The following is an 18,530-nucleotide window of genomic DNA, read 5'->3' as shown; positions in this document are numbered from 1 at the left end:
AATTTAGTCAGAGAATCTTGCAGACTTGTAGCGGATTTATTTAGAAGTATAACATCGATTTATTTAGAAGTATAACGATAGAAATATAAGATCTGATAATATTGGATTTGTCACGATGTGATGATTATGTCAAGACTCCAATATTAATGATAATATTGGAGTCTTGACAAGTAACAGACTGATTTGGAGGAAAATTGTAGATAGGAAGTTAGTAATGATGTAAATTTTTCATGTAGTACTATCATATCCTGTACACCCCCCTTGAGGGTACATGTCAGGAATTTGATGATGATGAAGCTTCTCTCTTTTTTTTTAACTGTATTTGAATTGTCCCTTCTCTCCTAATCCTCAAAATCATTATTTAACAATTTTCTGTTATATATGTAAATTAAGGTGAGCCCATTAGATCTTTATCTCTCAATTTTGGTATGCCAAGTTATATGACCTTACTATCTCTTTCTCATTTTTATTTACTTGAACACTTAAAAAAAATCACTTGAATTCATGTAATTTTCTGTTTTGAAAGTTATGTGAAATAAAAGGAAATCTGCAATGATCTTTTTAAATAATTTTTATATATTCATTATCCTTTATTTTCTACAAAAGTACGTGATGCCATTTCCTTCCATGCAAATTTAAAATATTTGCTATAGAGTATTATTGTATTCATAGTTATAAAATTATTGAAGTCATCAAATGTTAATTGAAACCTTTGCACATTTATATTATTTGTAAAACTTACAAAATATACAAACTTAAATAATTTATAGAAGCCCTTCTAGAGAACTGTGCCCATTTCTTGGAATATTTTCATTGTCTGAAATCGCAAACAAGATGAATCCTAGTCCTATTTTGGTAAGTTTATATTCCAAAACCATATATATATATATATATATATAGCATACAGTCACTTCTTACTATGGAAAATGTTGATATAATGATTTTGTTCACTTTAACAAACTATTGAAATATTTTGGCCAAGCCCTCCATTATCATAGCATTGATGTTTAAGGAAATTCACTATAATGTCACTTCTTACTATGGAAAATGCTGATATAATGATTTTGTTCACTTTAACAAACTATTGAAATATTTTGGCCAAATCCTCCATTATCATAGCATTGATGTTTAAGGAAATTCACTATAATGTAGTGAATATCCTTTAGCATCAGTGCTGTTTGTAACTATATAGAACCTTTGGACCCTACCAGTTCACCGTGGTTAGAGCTGACTGTATTCCATTAAAAAAATTAGCTGAATAATAGCATGCCTACCAGCAACTTAGTCAAAACATGATATGGCTTGTTATTATATTTCACTAGTCCTTGTAATGTAGTTGTGCTCAGTATCATTGTGGTAATGCTGTTTAACTCTTTTTTTTGTCTCATTGAATAACTACTTTCAATAACACTAATAATCACCACATCACGATAAGTCAGTTTTAGAAATTGTTTCAGAATTTACCATAATGACACATACTGCAGAAGCCTTACAGTCAGTTCTGGATGGTTCCAAATTTCCATGATAAATGAAAGCACGTAGAATGTATTTTGAAAAAAAAAAAAAGAAAAAAAAAAGTGTCTAATTCAGTCATACCCTTAAAGCAGCCTCAAATCTCAAAGAACTTAATCTCTCTCTCTCTCATATGTGTGATGTAATGCAGGCCACAAGAATAGCCCTGATGTATTACACCATTTGAGCTCATCATGAAGCATTTTGACATAGTATGATACTTTCTTAATATTGACATGATTTAAACAGAAAAGAAAAGTGTACTGTGACTTTTTAATGTATACAAAGGTTACATTCCACAATGTCTCTTGCAATTGAAATTCACATGTAATGTAAGTAATCATCAAAAATGTGATAATGGGTCTATGAAAGTAACTCTCATCCTAACTAAGTTATATTTTTCTGGTATATAACATTTGTTTTCAGAGACTGGGTGTTTTAAAAAAAATTGCAATCAATATAAACCTGTTTCATCAATCTTGAATATGTGTTTGGGCCTGTACTCTTCCCTTCTGTGATCACCTTCACAGATCGCCTTGGTTACAAGCACTGTTACCTTCCATGATGAATCTGTGGATTCTAAAGAGTAGTGTCCATGGTGACATATTTTCTTACTGATATATTTGTGGGGAGGGGACTTGCAGGATGCACAGTTATTCAACTTTATCTAATCGGAATTGTTTGTTATTCAATGGTGTGCAAAATTGACTAAAGCATTTGATAAGATACTACATGAAAGGCTGCCTGATAAACTGGAGAATATAGGATTGGAATATAAACTATTTTACTTGGATAAGCAGGTGGTAGACCTGGCTTTGTGAACTGTGATGTACAAAACCAGTCATGGAGCATGTTGAAACAAGTATCATTTAGTTTTGCGATTGAAGCATTATTCAGAGAAAGCTGTAAAGTCTTTGCAGACCAGATCTGAATAGAAATGATGCCTAAAATTGTCATCATTCCATGAAATGTTGTTCTTAATATTCCTCATCAGTCTTAAATTTTTTTTAAAAATATAATTATTAGAATAAGGATTTAGCAGGTGACCTAAGCCATTTGTTAATGATGCAAAGATAAGCACAGTAATCAGGAATACAACTGGTACACAGTGCTTGCAGAATAATTTGAATAAGCTGGAATTGTGGGCATGTGAGAATAGCTGTCAGTTCAATGTTGCCCTTTGATGTAATGAGATATCCATTAACATATTATTATTGGTGGTATTATGCTAGAGGAAATTGACCAGGCTAGGGATCTTGGAGTTTTAGTTGGTAGAAAGTTGAAGTAGGAAAACTCCATATTTTATAACTGGGTTGTAGTTATAAAAATTGTAAGATGAACAATCTTGAGATTGTCAAATGTCAGGTACACAATTTAATAAAATTGAAATATAAGAACAGTTTCCTTTAGTGTTACACAGTGATCAGCATTCGTTTCAGTAAAATTATGGAGACTACAACTGTGTTAGGAATAATTACTTTAATCCTGCAAAATTAAAGAAGTTATTCAATTCACTCTAGGATCCACTTCCTTCACTGTCCCACCCAGGAGTATACCATATTCATTGCACCTGTAATTTGCCCTATATAGGTGAAACAGGATTCCCAAAATAAGGGAACATAAATGGCCCATTAAATTTAACAACTGTAGTAAATCTGGATGCTCTATATAGAATTGACTGGAAAGGAATCTGTTGTTTACATTGCACCAAAATTTGCAAATTTAAGGAGACTTGTGAAATTTTTATCAACCATCTTGATCTTAACAATAATGGTGGTTTAAAAATCCCAACAATATGGATGGCATATATTCTACCCACTTAACCTTTTTGTCTAAGAATTAATTTTAATTAGGACTCTAAGCAATCTAATATAACAACACTCTTGTTAAATTATGGATTAGGCCACCACTTTTGCTGTCTTAAAAGTATCTATATAAATTTGTTCTCTGGTGATGTTATAAATAGAATATAGCTTTGATGTAGTTTTTTTTCTTCCACTAGAGGTCAGGCCATTAGAATAACGGTTGATCTGATCATTGTCATTTTGGTTTACTGTTTGAAATGTAGTATAGCTTGTCTTTGTATATATATATATATGTGTATACTTCAGATGTTGAAGGCAATTAGAATAACGGTTGATCCAATCATTGTCATTTTGGCTTACTGTTTGAAATGTAATATAGCTTGTCTTTGTGTATATATATATGTGTGTATACTTCAGAAGTTGACCTTAATATGAAGGTCAAAATGTCGGGATATTAAAGTAATTATTCCTAACACATTTGTAGTCTCCTTAATTCCATATTTTTACTGAAATGAAATATAAGAACTCTTAAACCAGCTGATCTTTTTAAAAAAAGGTGCAGAGATAATCAAATTATTCCAAGGTTTTTGATGATTGCATTTAACAGTTTTAGGCTCCCAATCTGTATGTCTGAGTAAGAAATCTCTCAGATTCCTCTTCCTTGTATACTTAAATTTCTGAGCCCTCTCAGCATTGTGGTTTCGTTTCATCCTGTTAGGAAGATTTCAGCCTTCCTTTCTTCACCTAAAGATAAGTTTCTTCCAGTTACTTACCAGATATCTATCATATCCCTTGTTCCTGTGGTTTGTCATACTTTGGACAGTCAAGTAGATCTGCCATGAAGAACACCATCATCATCATGAAATTCCTGATTTGCACCCTTAGAAAGTGTACACAATATTATGATAGCACTGTTCCCCCGCCGCCCCACCAAATGCTAACAATATTAAAGAAAAATAAGGGAAATAAAATTTTTGGCACTATGCAGGTCAATTAAACAGGAGTTTAAAAATAGTGTGTTTATGATTACCATTTTTCTGAAAAGCTGATGAAGGCAACTTTAATTCTTTGATCTCTTCTTCATCATTGGTGAGGGTTGCACACAGGTTCGCAAAGAAATTATACCAAACTTTTGAGTATATATACAGTATATATGCCAGCCTGGCTGGCCGAGTGGTTAGCGTATCTGCTCTCCAGCTAAAAGGCCACAGGTTCGAATCCTGCCGTGGGCATTGATGTTTGTGATTGTCTTTGGAAATACTAGTGGTCGGCAGTAGATAGCATTGGTGTAGTTGCGATCAGTTGGTGTGTTGAGTGGTGGAGACAGAGTTGTAGAGCAGGTGCCCTCCCTCGATGAGTCTTTGGACTCCCTGGAGGTATCTAATAATAATAATAATATATACACAGTCTTGCTATAAATACGGTTACAACTTCTGCACATCCCTGCACTGGCCACAGAATTGTGCAAGTCCAGTTCTGTTTAATGGAGCTGTGCACAGCCAATGTTCACATGTTTATCAGTAGAGAGAGAGAGAGAGTTGTCTAGCTTTATGGGTTAATGTGCACTACGGAGATTATTAGAACCTTGTAGTTGTAATAGCACCTCATAAGGTTGGAATGTGCCACCTGTTATTTTCAACACACTAAAGACACTTGGATATCTGTCATATCCCTTGTTCCTGTGGTTTGTCATACTTTGGACAGTCAAGTAGATCTGCCATGAAGAACACTACCATCATCGTCATGAAATTCCTGATTTGCACCCTTAGAAAGTGTACACAATATTATGATAGCTCTACCCCCTCCTCCTCCCTGAATGCTAACAATATTAAAGAAAAATAAGGGAAATAAAATCTTTGACACGGTATGCAGGTCAATTAAACAGGAGTTTAAAAATAGGATGTTTATGTATTGGATCAGTAGGATGTTTATGTATTGGACTATTAACCATTATAACAATACAGAAGATGTATCTGACTGCCAAAGAACAGGTCAACCACGATATGTTAGGATGCCATAGCTTATGAGGGCTGTGAAGGCATGCCTCCACTGTAATCCTGTGAGAATGCTGAAATTGATGTCGCAAGAGTTGAACGTTTTGCAGAGAATGATGTCACCTGTACTAACTGATCACCTGAAGGTGATCAGTTAGTACAGAACGCCTATCATCGTTCTGCTGAAACTTCATAATACCGCACCTTATGCAGCAGGGAGTGATAAAATCAAAGACACTTCACCAGCAGTATGTGAACAACAGACACAGATATCCTCTTCACAGATGAGAAGATTTTCACTATTGAAGTGTTGTTTAATCACCAAAGCCTTGCCATACCCCAGAGCACTTGCCATAGCACCCAGGATTCAGAAAGGTCATCACTTCACATCAGTGATCATTTGGTGGAGGGGGGGGGTGATGTATCTCAGGGATATCCAGGTTGCATTTCTGTGAGAAAGGGATCAAAACCTCCACCACACACACACACACACACACACACACAATTTTTTTTAAAATTAATTGATTAGAAATTTTATTGACTAGTTATATTATGCTATAATGCTGTAATGGTGCTTTTTAAGATGCTTTTGTTAATTGTATTTTGATTTTGTTTCATTGCCATTATGTACTGAAGATGCCTTTGATATTAAGACAACAATTTTATATCATAAAAATAATTTTCAGTTTTAAACAACTGATTTTGTTATATTCACAGAATATTTCACAAAGGGAAAGGTTGGGTTGTTTTGAATTATAGCTGAAACACCCAAGGCTGTGAGAGTAGTGTGCTATGTCTGTATTAATTGTGTGTGTGTGTGTGTGTGTGTGTGTGTGTGTGTGTGTGTGTGTGTGTGTGTGTGTGTGTGTGTGTGTGTGAGAGAGAGAGAGAGAGAGAGAGAGATTTCTTCTCAGTTTGCCTATTTTGCAGGATGACACACCAAAGTTTCCAGGTGAAAAAAACCTGCCAGTTCCAAATGAGACCACATAACTCACTATCAGTCGAAACGCTCCTAAACAGGAATAAAAGGAATATTTTATTTTGTTATGGTGAAGAGTTGTTATGTGAGATTTCTTTAAAATATCACATGCTATATTATATTATATGTATTATATAATAGTGAGAGTTCTGTGCTATTCGTTATTTACTAATTCAATTCAGTCACTACTACTAATGTAGCTGTAGGATTAAAAACACATGCTCAGATGTGTGTGTGTTGGTATATATGCATATATATTTCTCTTAATTATTAAATTTTTAGAATTCTAATTTAATAATAAATATAATTCATAATAATTTTAATGACCATATAAATATTTGTTTATATTATGCTTTCTCAAGTCATTTTGTAAATATTAATGTTTTATTTTATAGGATGTATATCTTACTCCATATTCCCTAGTAAAATTCAGGTATCTCATTGCTGCCGAAGAATTTTTCTTTCCCTCTTCCTTAGCATATTGTAAGTATGTTTTATTTGTGTAATAATTAATATTTTGCTTCTTTATATTAGTGAATCCTGTGTAAGAAATTGTTCATAAGATTAGAAGCAAAAGTTAAATTCTCTACAAAAATGTTTTTCCATTTAAATGTTCAAATTGCGTTTGGCAGTTTTTTCCCATGAACTTTTGCAAGTAATTGGACCACGAGATCAATAATACAATGAATTTTTAGTTAGTGAAGAAATATAAAACTATGTAGCACTTAACAGCCTACCTCAACTGTAACCTGTATACAGTTGAGGATGCAAGTGATATTATAGACCATTTATTTAGTGAGATGGAGTTGGATTGGTTGGAATTGTGACTGAAGCAACTAAAGCTATGAGGTCCAACATTTTATGTATCTTAATTTGTTAATTGTTTGTGTTTTCTTCCTGAGTTTACCATTTTGCAGGATGGGGAGAAAAATAATAATTGCCACCTCCATACGATTCTGGCTCCAGCACCAGTTGAAAAGTTGCTACAAAGATTCTTCTTATCATAGATGAGATTTAAAGTAAATGTTGTAACTAGTGAGATAGGGAATTTCAATGTGGGATATGGACTGACAGAATTCAACAGCTGACAGTACAACAATAAATAAAATTCTGAAGCTGCATCATATATGCTTCTTAGATAATCATTAAGATAACTAACTGGAAAGGAATAGAATCTTGGATTTAATAATAGCATAAAAGGAGGTAGCGATATGGAACATCTGCATGTTGTCTGAAATGTTCAAGAGAAAAGATAAAAAATTGCATATTACATTCTTCACACTCTCTCTTATCGCTGTGCAGTTTTTCATATAATGGATCATGATAGTCAAGCACTTATTAACCAGAGACCTACGTTGGAAATTTGGGTGCTTTTCCCTTTATGAAATTGCATTTCACAAATTACAGAAATTATATGAAATTTAATAGCATATTTGCTCTAATTAAAGAGAAACTTTAACTGTGATGTAGAGTTAATGTTTTCCTGTTTTCACATGGATCACTTAAACTCATGTATAAATGATCTGGCTTGTGGTAGGTTCGTTGATTCTGAACCATGAGCATTATGTTTCATTTCTAAGCATGCTTATAGATAATAAACAAGTGACATCTTGTGTCAACTGTTGGCATTCTTGACCCATTAAAATAATTTGTTGTGGAATGGACTGTTAAGGTTAAAGAGCAACAAAACAATGAGAACTATTGTGAAACATTTAATAGGTAATGAATATTTAAGATTGAAAGTGAACACCTCAGAATCATCTGTCCACGTGGAATATAATTGATTTGAATTATTGCGTAGTAAGATTTCAGGTCTCTAAGACTGCAAATTTTGTTTGAAAAAAAAAATAAAGCATAAAGTTACTTTCCTTCTGAAACTGGTGCCTTCGAACTCTGTTACTGTATTGAATTCTTGACAAACCGAAATATACTGACACAAGATATGAAGCCGAAATCAAGTAATCATTTTGAGGGATTAAAATTTAACTGCATCTCTGTATTTTAGTGAAGTACTATAAAATGAATCCTGTTGTCTTGAGCATATTCCAGTGTAAAAGTTTAACAGAATCTTCCAAATATAAGAGAGGAATTCTATGACATCTTTTTGAATATTTGAATGAAGAAACTTATTAAAATTGTGCCTCATAAATTTATCAGTCCAGAAGTGTTATTCGTAATATTTATTCAATCTGAAGATGATTAGTCATGAATTCAGTTGCTCTTAGGTGTCTCAGAGAATGTAAAAAATTATTATCAAGTTTAATGCAGTTCACACCCAAAATCTTCTTGACTGATTCTTTTTTAAAATTTTCAGCCTGATACTCCAACTCAAACCTAAATGGCAGTCACTTCCTATTTTAGATCTGTTGTTATTTCCTTGTATCAAGAACCAGTCTGTAGATAGAAATATCAACAACACGTTTTCTTATTTCTTGTGTTCTCTCCATGTGAATTTCTGTACATCTTTATGTGGAAACATGATTTTACAAAATGACTGTTCTTTTGATTAGACATCCACGAGGTACCTACCATTATTACTAGATTCGATATTTTCTTCAAATGTTTCCAGAACATTTCTATGCCTAGGATTCATTCCTATTTTAGATCCCTAACAAAAACTGAAAGGAAACCTCCACATATCACCTTTCAGGAATGCAGAGAACCAACTGGGGCTTCCTGACCTAATGTCCAATCCTCACCTTCACATGGTGCACCCTGTTAGCAGGTATCCATTGGGTACTGAATGAAAGAGGATGGGCTGGGACTTAGCCAACCAAATTGCAAATTGGTTAAACCACAAATGCATATCATGGTACAATGATGAGATTTCATGCCGGCTGGGGCATTTCCAAGTTAAACAAGGCCCTCGCTGTTTTCATCAAGGAACCAGGGCAAACAGTGAAAAGTCAGCTACTGGAACAAGCTCCATCTCAACATCAAGAAGAAGAGGAAGAAACCCAACAGCAGAAGAACTGACAATAGGAACCATCAAAACAAGGAGTGTTGGTGGAAAGGAAATTGAACTTTTGCAGAAGGAAAAGTACCACATGAACATAATTGTCATTACTGAGACAAAGAAGACAAAAACAAGTGAGATATTACTAAATAATAAGTATAAAATGTTATTTTCATGCAATAATGATAAAGGAATGGAAGGAGTAGTGATAGCATTCAACACCAATATGAAGATAAACTTCTTGATTGGAAGGCAGTTTCAAGCAGAGCTATGTGGGCAGACTTCAAAATGGGGACACAGACAATGAAACTTATTTGTACATGTTGTCTCACAGATGGTTCTTCCAAGGAAGAAGTGGAAGGATTTTTTGGATTCATTAAAACATAAAGAAAATGGAAAAATTTTCATTTTCTGGTTGGAGATCTGAACAGCAGAGTAGGAAATTAATCCCACCTGGCATATAGGAACATTTTTGAAAAATTTGGAGAAAAGGTCAAAGCTAATAATAATGGTAATTATTTAATGCACTTCTTCTCAGGACACAGACTAGTCATTGCTGACACCATTTTCAACATAAAGATGTGCACAAGTACACATGGAAAGAAGACACAAGAAATAAGAAAAGCCTCATTGACTATGTCATTGTTGATAATGATATCTTCGTGACCATTACTTAGTACTAAGCAGGATAAAAATGGATATCACATGGAAAAGAACAGTATGTAAGAAAGCTTTAAAAAGAATTAGAGTTGAGCAGCTTTTACAAATTGAAAACAATAATCAAACCTTGGAGTCTCGGTGGCAAACTCTGAAGAAGACATTGATTGATTCAGCTAGGGAGGCATCTGGGAAGTTGTCTGCAAGGATAGAAAAATAAGAACACCATGGTGGACATAAGAAGTTAAAGAAGCAGTCATGGAAAAGAAGAAAACATACCAAAAGTTCCTACAAATAAGTCAGCTGATGCCCTAAAAAAATACAGAGAAAAATGTAAGAGACCTAAGCTGTAAAAATGTGAAAGTAGTTAAACAAAAGTCATGGGAAGACTTTGGTAAGAATATTGAAAATAAATATCAGGAAGATGCAAAATGTTCTGGAGGCTATTGAAGAAACTTAAAAATGGAGGAAAGAGTACTGTAAAAGGTATCAATGATGATAAGGGTGACACGAACACTGAAGATAAGGATTTAATAGATGTCTGGAGTAATTACTTTGAAAGACTCAAATGAACCAACTAGAAAATTTTCAATAGGAATGCAGAGAGGAGGACATATCAATACTTGAGGTAGAAAAAGCTGACAAAAACTTGAAATGTGGAAAGGCATCTGGAGTAGATGATATTCAACCAGAAATGCTTAAGTATAGAGGTATAAAAGTTTTGCAGTGGCTGCACTGCATAATTCAGAGGGCCTAGTCAGAAGGTTGAATTCTCAATGATGGGAGTAGAGCTCTCATTTTTCCCATCTATAAAAAAAAAAGGAATAAAACTGAATCTGAAAATTACAGATGAATTTCTCTACTAAGTGTTCCAGGGTAAGATTTATGCAAGCATACTTGAAAAGAGGTTGAGAAAGAGAAACTTGGAGAAGAACAAGCTAGGTTTAGGTCAAATAGAGGTTGCCACAGATTTTCACTCTAAGACATATAATCGAGAAATCATGGGGATATGACAAAGAGCTGTACTTAAGTTTTGTGGATCTGGAAAAGGCATATGACAAGGTATCCAGAGAAAAGCTTTTCAAAACACTACAATTATATGGGGTGAATGGAACATTATACGGAGCAATACATAGTTTATATTTAAGTTATCAGTCAGCAGTTAGAATTGAAGGAAATAGGAAGGTGGTTCAATGTAAAATCAGGGGTAAGACAAGGATGCACATTATCTCCACTCTTATTCATCATCTATAAGGATCACATTATAAAAGAAAGTGGCATCAAGTCTGATATTGAAATTGGTAGTGTCAAACTTAGTTCTTTGTTTTATGCAGAAATTGAATGAATCTCCATGATTCACTAACTAAATCGAATAACTGATGCAACAAATATGGCATGAAAATCAGCAATAAAAAGACCAAAACTATGAAAATAGGCAGGAACAGAGAAAACTTCAGCTGCATTCTGAATAAAGATCCTATAGAACAAGTAAAATATTTCAGCTATTTAGGCACAGTTTCTAGTTTCTATTTAGGCACAGGTCAAATCTGGAAATAGACAACAGAATAATCTAAACTGGTATGGTGGTTGGCAATCTGAATAAATTTACATGGAATAAGAAAGAAATTAGCCAAAACACAAACTAGCAATATACAAAAATAGTGTTTAAACCAGTTTTAAATTTAGAAATAAAGCACTTGATCAAAGATAGAGACCACAGATATCAGGGTACTGAAAAAAATTAGGGGAGTGAACCGATGGCATAATTGGCAAAATCATATTGAAAATGAAGATATTAGAAAGGAACTTGACATTATTAGCATTCAAGAATGTGTCAACAGAGCTAATCTAAGGTTGTATGGCCATTTAAATAGAATGGGTGAAGAAAGGTTAGCAAAACAGGTGTTTGATGCCAAAATGGTTGGAAAGAGACCCAGAGGAAGACCCAAGGTCTAGGTGGATTGAAATATTAGATACGACAATATTCAGTGCTCACAAGTAATAGATTGATTTGGAGGAAAATTGATAGGAGATTAATAATAATGCAAACTTAATCATGAAGTGCTGTCATAGTAACCTGAACATCCCTTGGGGATACATATCAGGAAATTGATGACGATGATGAACAAAAAGGTCTTTTTCCCCTCCAGCTGGCCTCTCTAATTACTCAAAAAAATTCCTCTTCTTCTACTTTAAAATCTGTCCTAGTTTTCCATTTTGAAGTATGCTTACTTTACTGGACTTAAAATTGACTCTCATTCAAGCAATTTATCTGCTTGTTTAGTGTTGAATACTATTACCATCCTCTTCTTTTTCTTATACTTGAATAAATCATCTTATATTTATTATTTAGTTGTTGTTTTTTCTTTTCATTTTCATTTAGTTTCATTTTTGTGTCTTCTTAGTTTTGGTAACACCAACTGCAAAAAAATGATATTTCATTTATTTGGTATTTCAGCATTTGCCCTGGTTCTCTGACTAAAACGGTGTACCTTGTTTATGTTTTGGATTCCCCAGTCAATATGGCATTTGATTTAAATATAATACTGTGGTTGAATCGTGCACAATATGATGCTGTACCATCATATTGTGTACGTCGTTTGTAACCACCATACCAACCTTGATGTGTTTATACCTCATTAAATACATGGATGCAAAGTGTCTGTTGAAATGGTATTCAAATGTTATAACATTTGAATACTATTGAAAAAACATGGATACAAAAAGCATTAATTATTATTAAGAGAGCCCTCCAAGGAGTCAGGGTCTCATCGAGAGAGGCCACATACTGTGCGTACCAGCTATCATACTTGTTCTTGAATTCATTCACACACACAACATCCAATGGCAAAATCACACACTATGAGAGAAAAATCTATCCCTCACCTCCTTCTTGACACCATTCATTCTCAACTTCCAAGGATGCCCTCGCATCCTTTCTCCACCCTCCATAAATGAAAAATTCCATCAACTGCAATTCTGTATGACCCTTTCAGAAGTTTGTAAGTCTCAATCGTATCACTCCTCTTTCTCTTGTTTGCTAGTGCCTGCAGTCTACAAATTCTCAGTCTGTCTTCATCAATATTCCACAATCCTGATATTATTTTTTACACACTCTTCTTTGCAGTCTCTAGAGGAAAACAACAAATTTAAAAAACAAAATTGATAGTTTTGAAGTTTAAAAGTGCACAAGACTTTTTGGACTCCCTGTGTGTGTGTGTGTGTGTGTGTGTGTGTGTGTGTGTGTGTGTGTGTGTGTGTGTGCGCGTGCACGCGCTCCAGATGATCTTAATATGAAGGTTGAAATGTCAGATATTTCTGACATTTCAACAAAAATTATTTTGGTTTATATCAAAGTTATAACTCTGACATGATGGTAGTCTACATAATTTTTATCATAATGAATGTAGAATGCAGTTTGGTTATGTTCTGAATTGCCAGTTGAAACTAAGTTATACATTTACATAACTCCTTTAGTTTTAGATATGTGATAAAATTTGTATGCAGTTTAAATTACATTGTTTTGATTTTCTTAAGAGAAAAAGAAATGATACATACAGTAGAATAAGAATTTATTATATAGCATCTTAAAAGATATTATTATACTGAAAACACTGTAAAATAAAACCGTATTGTTTTCATATTCCTCATGAAAACATGCTTGTTTCCATTTATTGTGACACTAAAAGCATGTTACATTCTGAAAGCTTTTCTCGTTTTTTTTATATATTTTTTTTTATTGTTTTTTTTTAAATTACTTGACTTTTGTTATTGTATTGCATATAAAAATTAACAGTGACTCTACCTTCTTTAATATTTGAAAGTATTACTAGCTGTTGAATTGCCAGCTTGATAGGTCAAGTAGATAGCATATATCTACTTGACCAATACATAACCCGTGACTAACTTATTGATCATGGGTTTCAGTCCCACTCTAGGAGAGTGAATGCCTTTAGGTGGTAGATGAATTTAATTTCATCATCCATTGGAATTATCACTATGCTAATTGGAGCCTGGAGTGGCTTAAAAAAGTTCCATGTTTAGTGTCTTTATCACAGATTCTGGATTATATAAACCTTATTCCACCCATAGTACAAATCATAGTAGACTTACAGCCTTTTGTGTGTGGATTCACATTTAAAAAAAAAATGTTTAGGAAAGAACTACTTTCACATCATAGCAACAGCAATGAGTGTAACCAGCAATCTGTTTTGAGTGAATTCAGACATGGAGAATATTAATCTGAATTAATATGGAAACCAAGAAATTTATGAGAATCTGAATTATATTATATTTTATTAGTGTTTGTTCAGAAAGTACAGAACATTTTCATATCACAGAAATTCTGCTGTGATGTGTCTCACCACATAAAAGAGAATTCATCTATTGTGGATTACTTCGTGTAAGTAATTTCTCCTTGCCATCTTTTTGTATTATGTCTACTATAATGTGGATTTGTTCCAATGATTTTTCACACAGAAATAGGCAAATGGCAAAAAATATGAGAAACCATTACTATAGGTATATATTTTACATCTGATATTTTGATTTCTTTGACATGTATTTGCTCAGAGGAAGAGCATTAACATAATTTATTTTAATTTTTTATGAATGAAGCTAGAAACTTTGTACAGTGAGTTGACATTTAGGAGTCACCTTGCTAAGGTAGGTTGTCAAGTTATCACATTGGATAACAGTATTTTTAAAGAGAGCACCAGCTTCTAGGAATAAGGGTTATTCTCCTACTTGACAAAGCTTTGATAAGAAAATATCTGGATTACTCTCTGCATTTTGTTCTACAGCTGACCTCCTTACTAATATCACCCATTCAGACATAGGTCATGGAAAAATTTGGGAAAACCCATATTGTCACTCGATATTTCATAGGCATTTGATCGTGTCTGGCATCAAGGCCTGCACAAACTACTATCTTATGGCAAATGTGTAAGAGGAAGTGTTTCAACATTCTCTTCCTTTGTGACTGTATGGTAGGAAGAGGAAAGCCAGTTTTTGTGAACATTGAAGTCCCCAAGGAAGATGACCTCATGAAATGGATTTGCTCCCTCCCCTCTCTATTCCAGGTGTTTATAAGGCTTCTTGTTCTTGCAAATAATCATATTATGGTCAGACTGGGAGATCTGCTAACGTCTGCCACCACAACTATGGTCAATCAGGTCTAGCAGACCATGCCTTTTATACCCTACACAGAATCAGATGGAAGAAAACCACCATGCTCCATCACAGCAAATGTAAAGACGCTTTTTAGAATATGCAGTACTGAAAACCAGCCTAATCTTAATAAATATGGTTGTATTAAACTTTCCAAAATTTGGGAAACTAACTTTTAGGCCTCTCACCAAACATCTAAGGCCAGCCAACAGCACCCATAGAGAGTGGTCATGTCTTGGTACCTAACCCTAACAATATATGTTACTGTCTGAAATAATGTAGGTTCTACAGTCGATTTTCTTGAGTTTACAGGATGAAAACCCAAGTTTCTGGGAGAAAAAATCCACTTGCCCATGCCAGAGATCGACTAACTCTCGGGAACTGGTCAAAGAAAGGCTTAGAAAAAGTCCAGACTTTAGTCTTTATTTATTCTATCTCATTTTTTCCACTTATTGTTTCTTCTATGTTTTTGTGTATGTTATTATAATTTTAACATTGGATTCTTGATATGTCTGTGACAGATGAAACATTGAAATCAATGAAACCTCTTGCTTAATTATTTCTCTTTGCTGTAAATTATTCCATTAAAGTGCAACATGATTTGGTAGGTTCTCTGAGATTTGTTGTTGACCACATGAGCTGAGCATGTTCCCTACGTAGTGTTGGAGTTTTGGTTTCCATGGTGGCTATAAGTAGACATTGATTTTTGTACCAGCATTCGTTTTTTATAGTCAGCGATCCATACTTTATCACCATTTCAGCATGGTCAACCACCTTGTTCCCACCTTGGTCAGTGGGAACAAGGTGTGCAGTGATCAGATCCAGACAAGCTTGTACACATGATGAGAATTGGGCACTTTTAAGTTTACTAATTATTGCTGCCATTCAGAATTTGGATCTGCTTGTCAGTATATTGCAGGCCACTTTTACCAGGCACGGAAAGTTCGTTCTGTGTGCATGTGGGTCCATAGTGGTGGCATCTGACAGTTTTTCTGTGATTGGTGTTAATTGTTTCAGTAGCCAGCCTGGTTGGCTGAGTGGTTAGAGTGCCCACTCTCCAGCCAAGGGCAGTTGATGATCCTTGATGTCTTTGTGCCATAAAAATCAAATAAAACCCAAACTTGTTTCAGTGAATTTGCTGATGTCATCCTTAGTGTTGCAGCATCTGTTTCCAGGATTTGAGTATGATGCATTTTTTATTTTTGACTTCTATTGAGTCATACACTGTTGTCACAAGAAAGTCTTCTCAAAAGATAAAGAGCTGTTTGAAACTGTCAGTGCTCTTGACAGTTTCAAACTGTCAAGAGCACTGCTTGACAGTTTGATAATGGCTGCTTGAGATTGGCCAAAAGAATATACTTCAATCAGCCGATATTTACACAGCTGGCATGCACCCCGTGATAACAAAAAGCACGTATAACACTTTTTTTTTTTAACTGCTCTGATATTGCTGAGCTTTGCTGCTGCTGCTTTTGCTTTATGCAGTAAGCAAAAAATGGTGTAGTTGAATCGTGATGCAGTGTGTGCAGATGGTTGCTCATGGCCGATATAAAATTAGAGGAAAATTTTTTTTTGATTGTTTAGAGTACTTATGGATTTCTCTGAGTTCTTCTGCCTTTTAAGAATTATTGCTGTACTTCCCTTTTGTGTTGAAGTTTGAAGGAAAACTCTTTTAAAAATGATTAAATAAGAAAGCACAAATTGAAGGTAACATATTCTGAAACACCACCTGATAGACTATTCTGATGGCCACTCACACTGATTTTAGGCACTGAAAGAGTTGGTTGTTGATGACTTTCTCCATTAATTTTGATAGAATTGAAGTGAGTGCAGTAGGACATAGTGTACTGGCTGGCTTTTATCTTCTTTCTTTGGGATGGGTTGAATATAGACTTTGTTTCCATGCTGTAGGGTAGCTGGCAGATAAATATGAAAGATGATAAAAGATAAGTCTTTTTTGGGGTCGTAAGTTTTAAGCACAATTTGTCGCAGAAGATAACATCAAAATAAGACTTGTTTGCAACCTAGCTGTTCACAATTCTTCTGATGACTTTGGACAAAAGTCCAAAAGATTCATGCAGTTTTTCTGTAAAGTGGAAAGAGATATTTGTCCATGCTGCCTAGAGATTTGGAATAATTTCCTTATGCATTTAAATACATGTCTAAGTGGTAAATGAATTTCATCACTTGGTGAAAATACCACCATGTTGCTTATTGCACCCTGAAGTGGCTGTTGTCCTGTGCTAATTGAACAAGGAGATACTTTTTTTTTGGAGAGTATAGAATGAGGGCTCCACTTTTTCTACCTTCTCATTTTCCTCCTTGGCTGACCTCCCAAACGATATTCCAAACTTTAGGGAACTAAAAAGCCTAATTTATAAATGAAATGGTTCTATGGGCTATACGTGGGACAGTGGAAAAGATGATACAGGATGATTAGTTCAGGAGAACAGTGTTTAAGCACCACATGACTTCATATCCCAGCTGTTCAGGATTCTTCTTTTCTGATAGAAGACTAGAGGAGTCATGCAAAGTGGAGATACTTTATCTTGATCATTCCTACAGGAATTGGAAGAGATGAAGGATGTGAGGAACTTGGCTTTTTATTTAGGTGATGTTACAATGATACCATCTGTATCTGGTAAAATGGAGATTTGGATGGACAGAACTTGTGTCCAGTAACCCTAGTGAGGTACCAGCAGTAGACAATTGCTTGTCTGCTATTTGAACAGTAGGCAAGTTTGTTGCACTCAGCCCTTTTAAAATCTTTTGGTTTGACAGGTGGTCCTTTAGTAGTAGTTGCATGCTGCTTTGTAGGCTGAGTGGAATGTAGACTTTTTGATGAAAAAGGGGAGAAAGGTCTTTGCTCTAATTAGAATTATTTCAGTTCTTCAGTTGGAAGATATCTGGATTAGAAGAGACTAAAATAGTAGTTGAAGGATGTTCTGCAGAAAAAATACTTGGATGAGGTTATGGTGAGAATTATCGGGGCGGGGGATAGCCTATATCTACGGTATATTTATCAGAACTGGTGTTTGTAGAGAGAGGATTATCGGGTATTACAGTGAGCACATAGGCAATTTGTGTTTAGATTATTACTAACAGCAGATATTTCTTCATTTCTTGATAGAGAATTGAAAAAGAATAAATACATCATTTCCATACAGTAATGTAAGATTTAGACTTAATGATAAAAAGAACTTAGAATTATTATACTGCTTGACATTTTCTCTGAAATTTTGAGAACAGACATGATTTCTGGCATACAAATTTGAAAATGTTCAGTCTTTGTCACAGAAGGTATAAAGATACATTTCCGTCTTGACAGCAACTATAAAGTTACCACAAAATTTTTCATATAGGAAATGCAGTGCATGACATCTGTCACACTTGAAAAATTTCCGTATTGCGGGATGGAAGATTAGCATGGTATCTTTCACATCATAATTGAATTCTGA

At 34.4% G+C, this 18,530-nt stretch overlaps 1 protein-coding gene across 3 annotated transcripts in view; it reads left to right on the top strand.

Annotated features, from left to right (window-relative positions):
- Positions 1 to 18,530, top strand: part of Elys (AT hook containing transcription factor 1 homolog) — a 509,801-nt gene that overhangs the window by 147,465 nt on the left and 343,806 nt on the right. For 2 of the 3 annotated variants that reach the window (XM_090402411.1, XM_090402409.1), the window contains exons 11-12: positions 771 to 855; positions 6,686 to 6,773. In XM_090402411.1, coding sequence (XP_090258537.1) covers positions 771 to 855; positions 6,686 to 6,773 — 173 coding nt within the window. The remainder of the gene's footprint in view (positions 1 to 770; positions 856 to 6,685; positions 6,774 to 18,530) is intronic. The other variant, XM_090402410.1, reaches the window with a different exon arrangement.

The sequence above is a fragment of the Typopeltis vanoorti genome, chromosome 13, assembly GCF_054136105.1.
Source record: "Typopeltis vanoorti isolate ZY-2024b chromosome 13, IOZ_Tvanoo_1.0, whole genome shotgun sequence".
NCBI lineage: Eukaryota > Metazoa > Arthropoda > Arachnida > Uropygi > Thelyphonidae > Typopeltis > Typopeltis vanoorti.
This window is presented reverse-complemented; position numbering and strand designations above follow the sequence as displayed.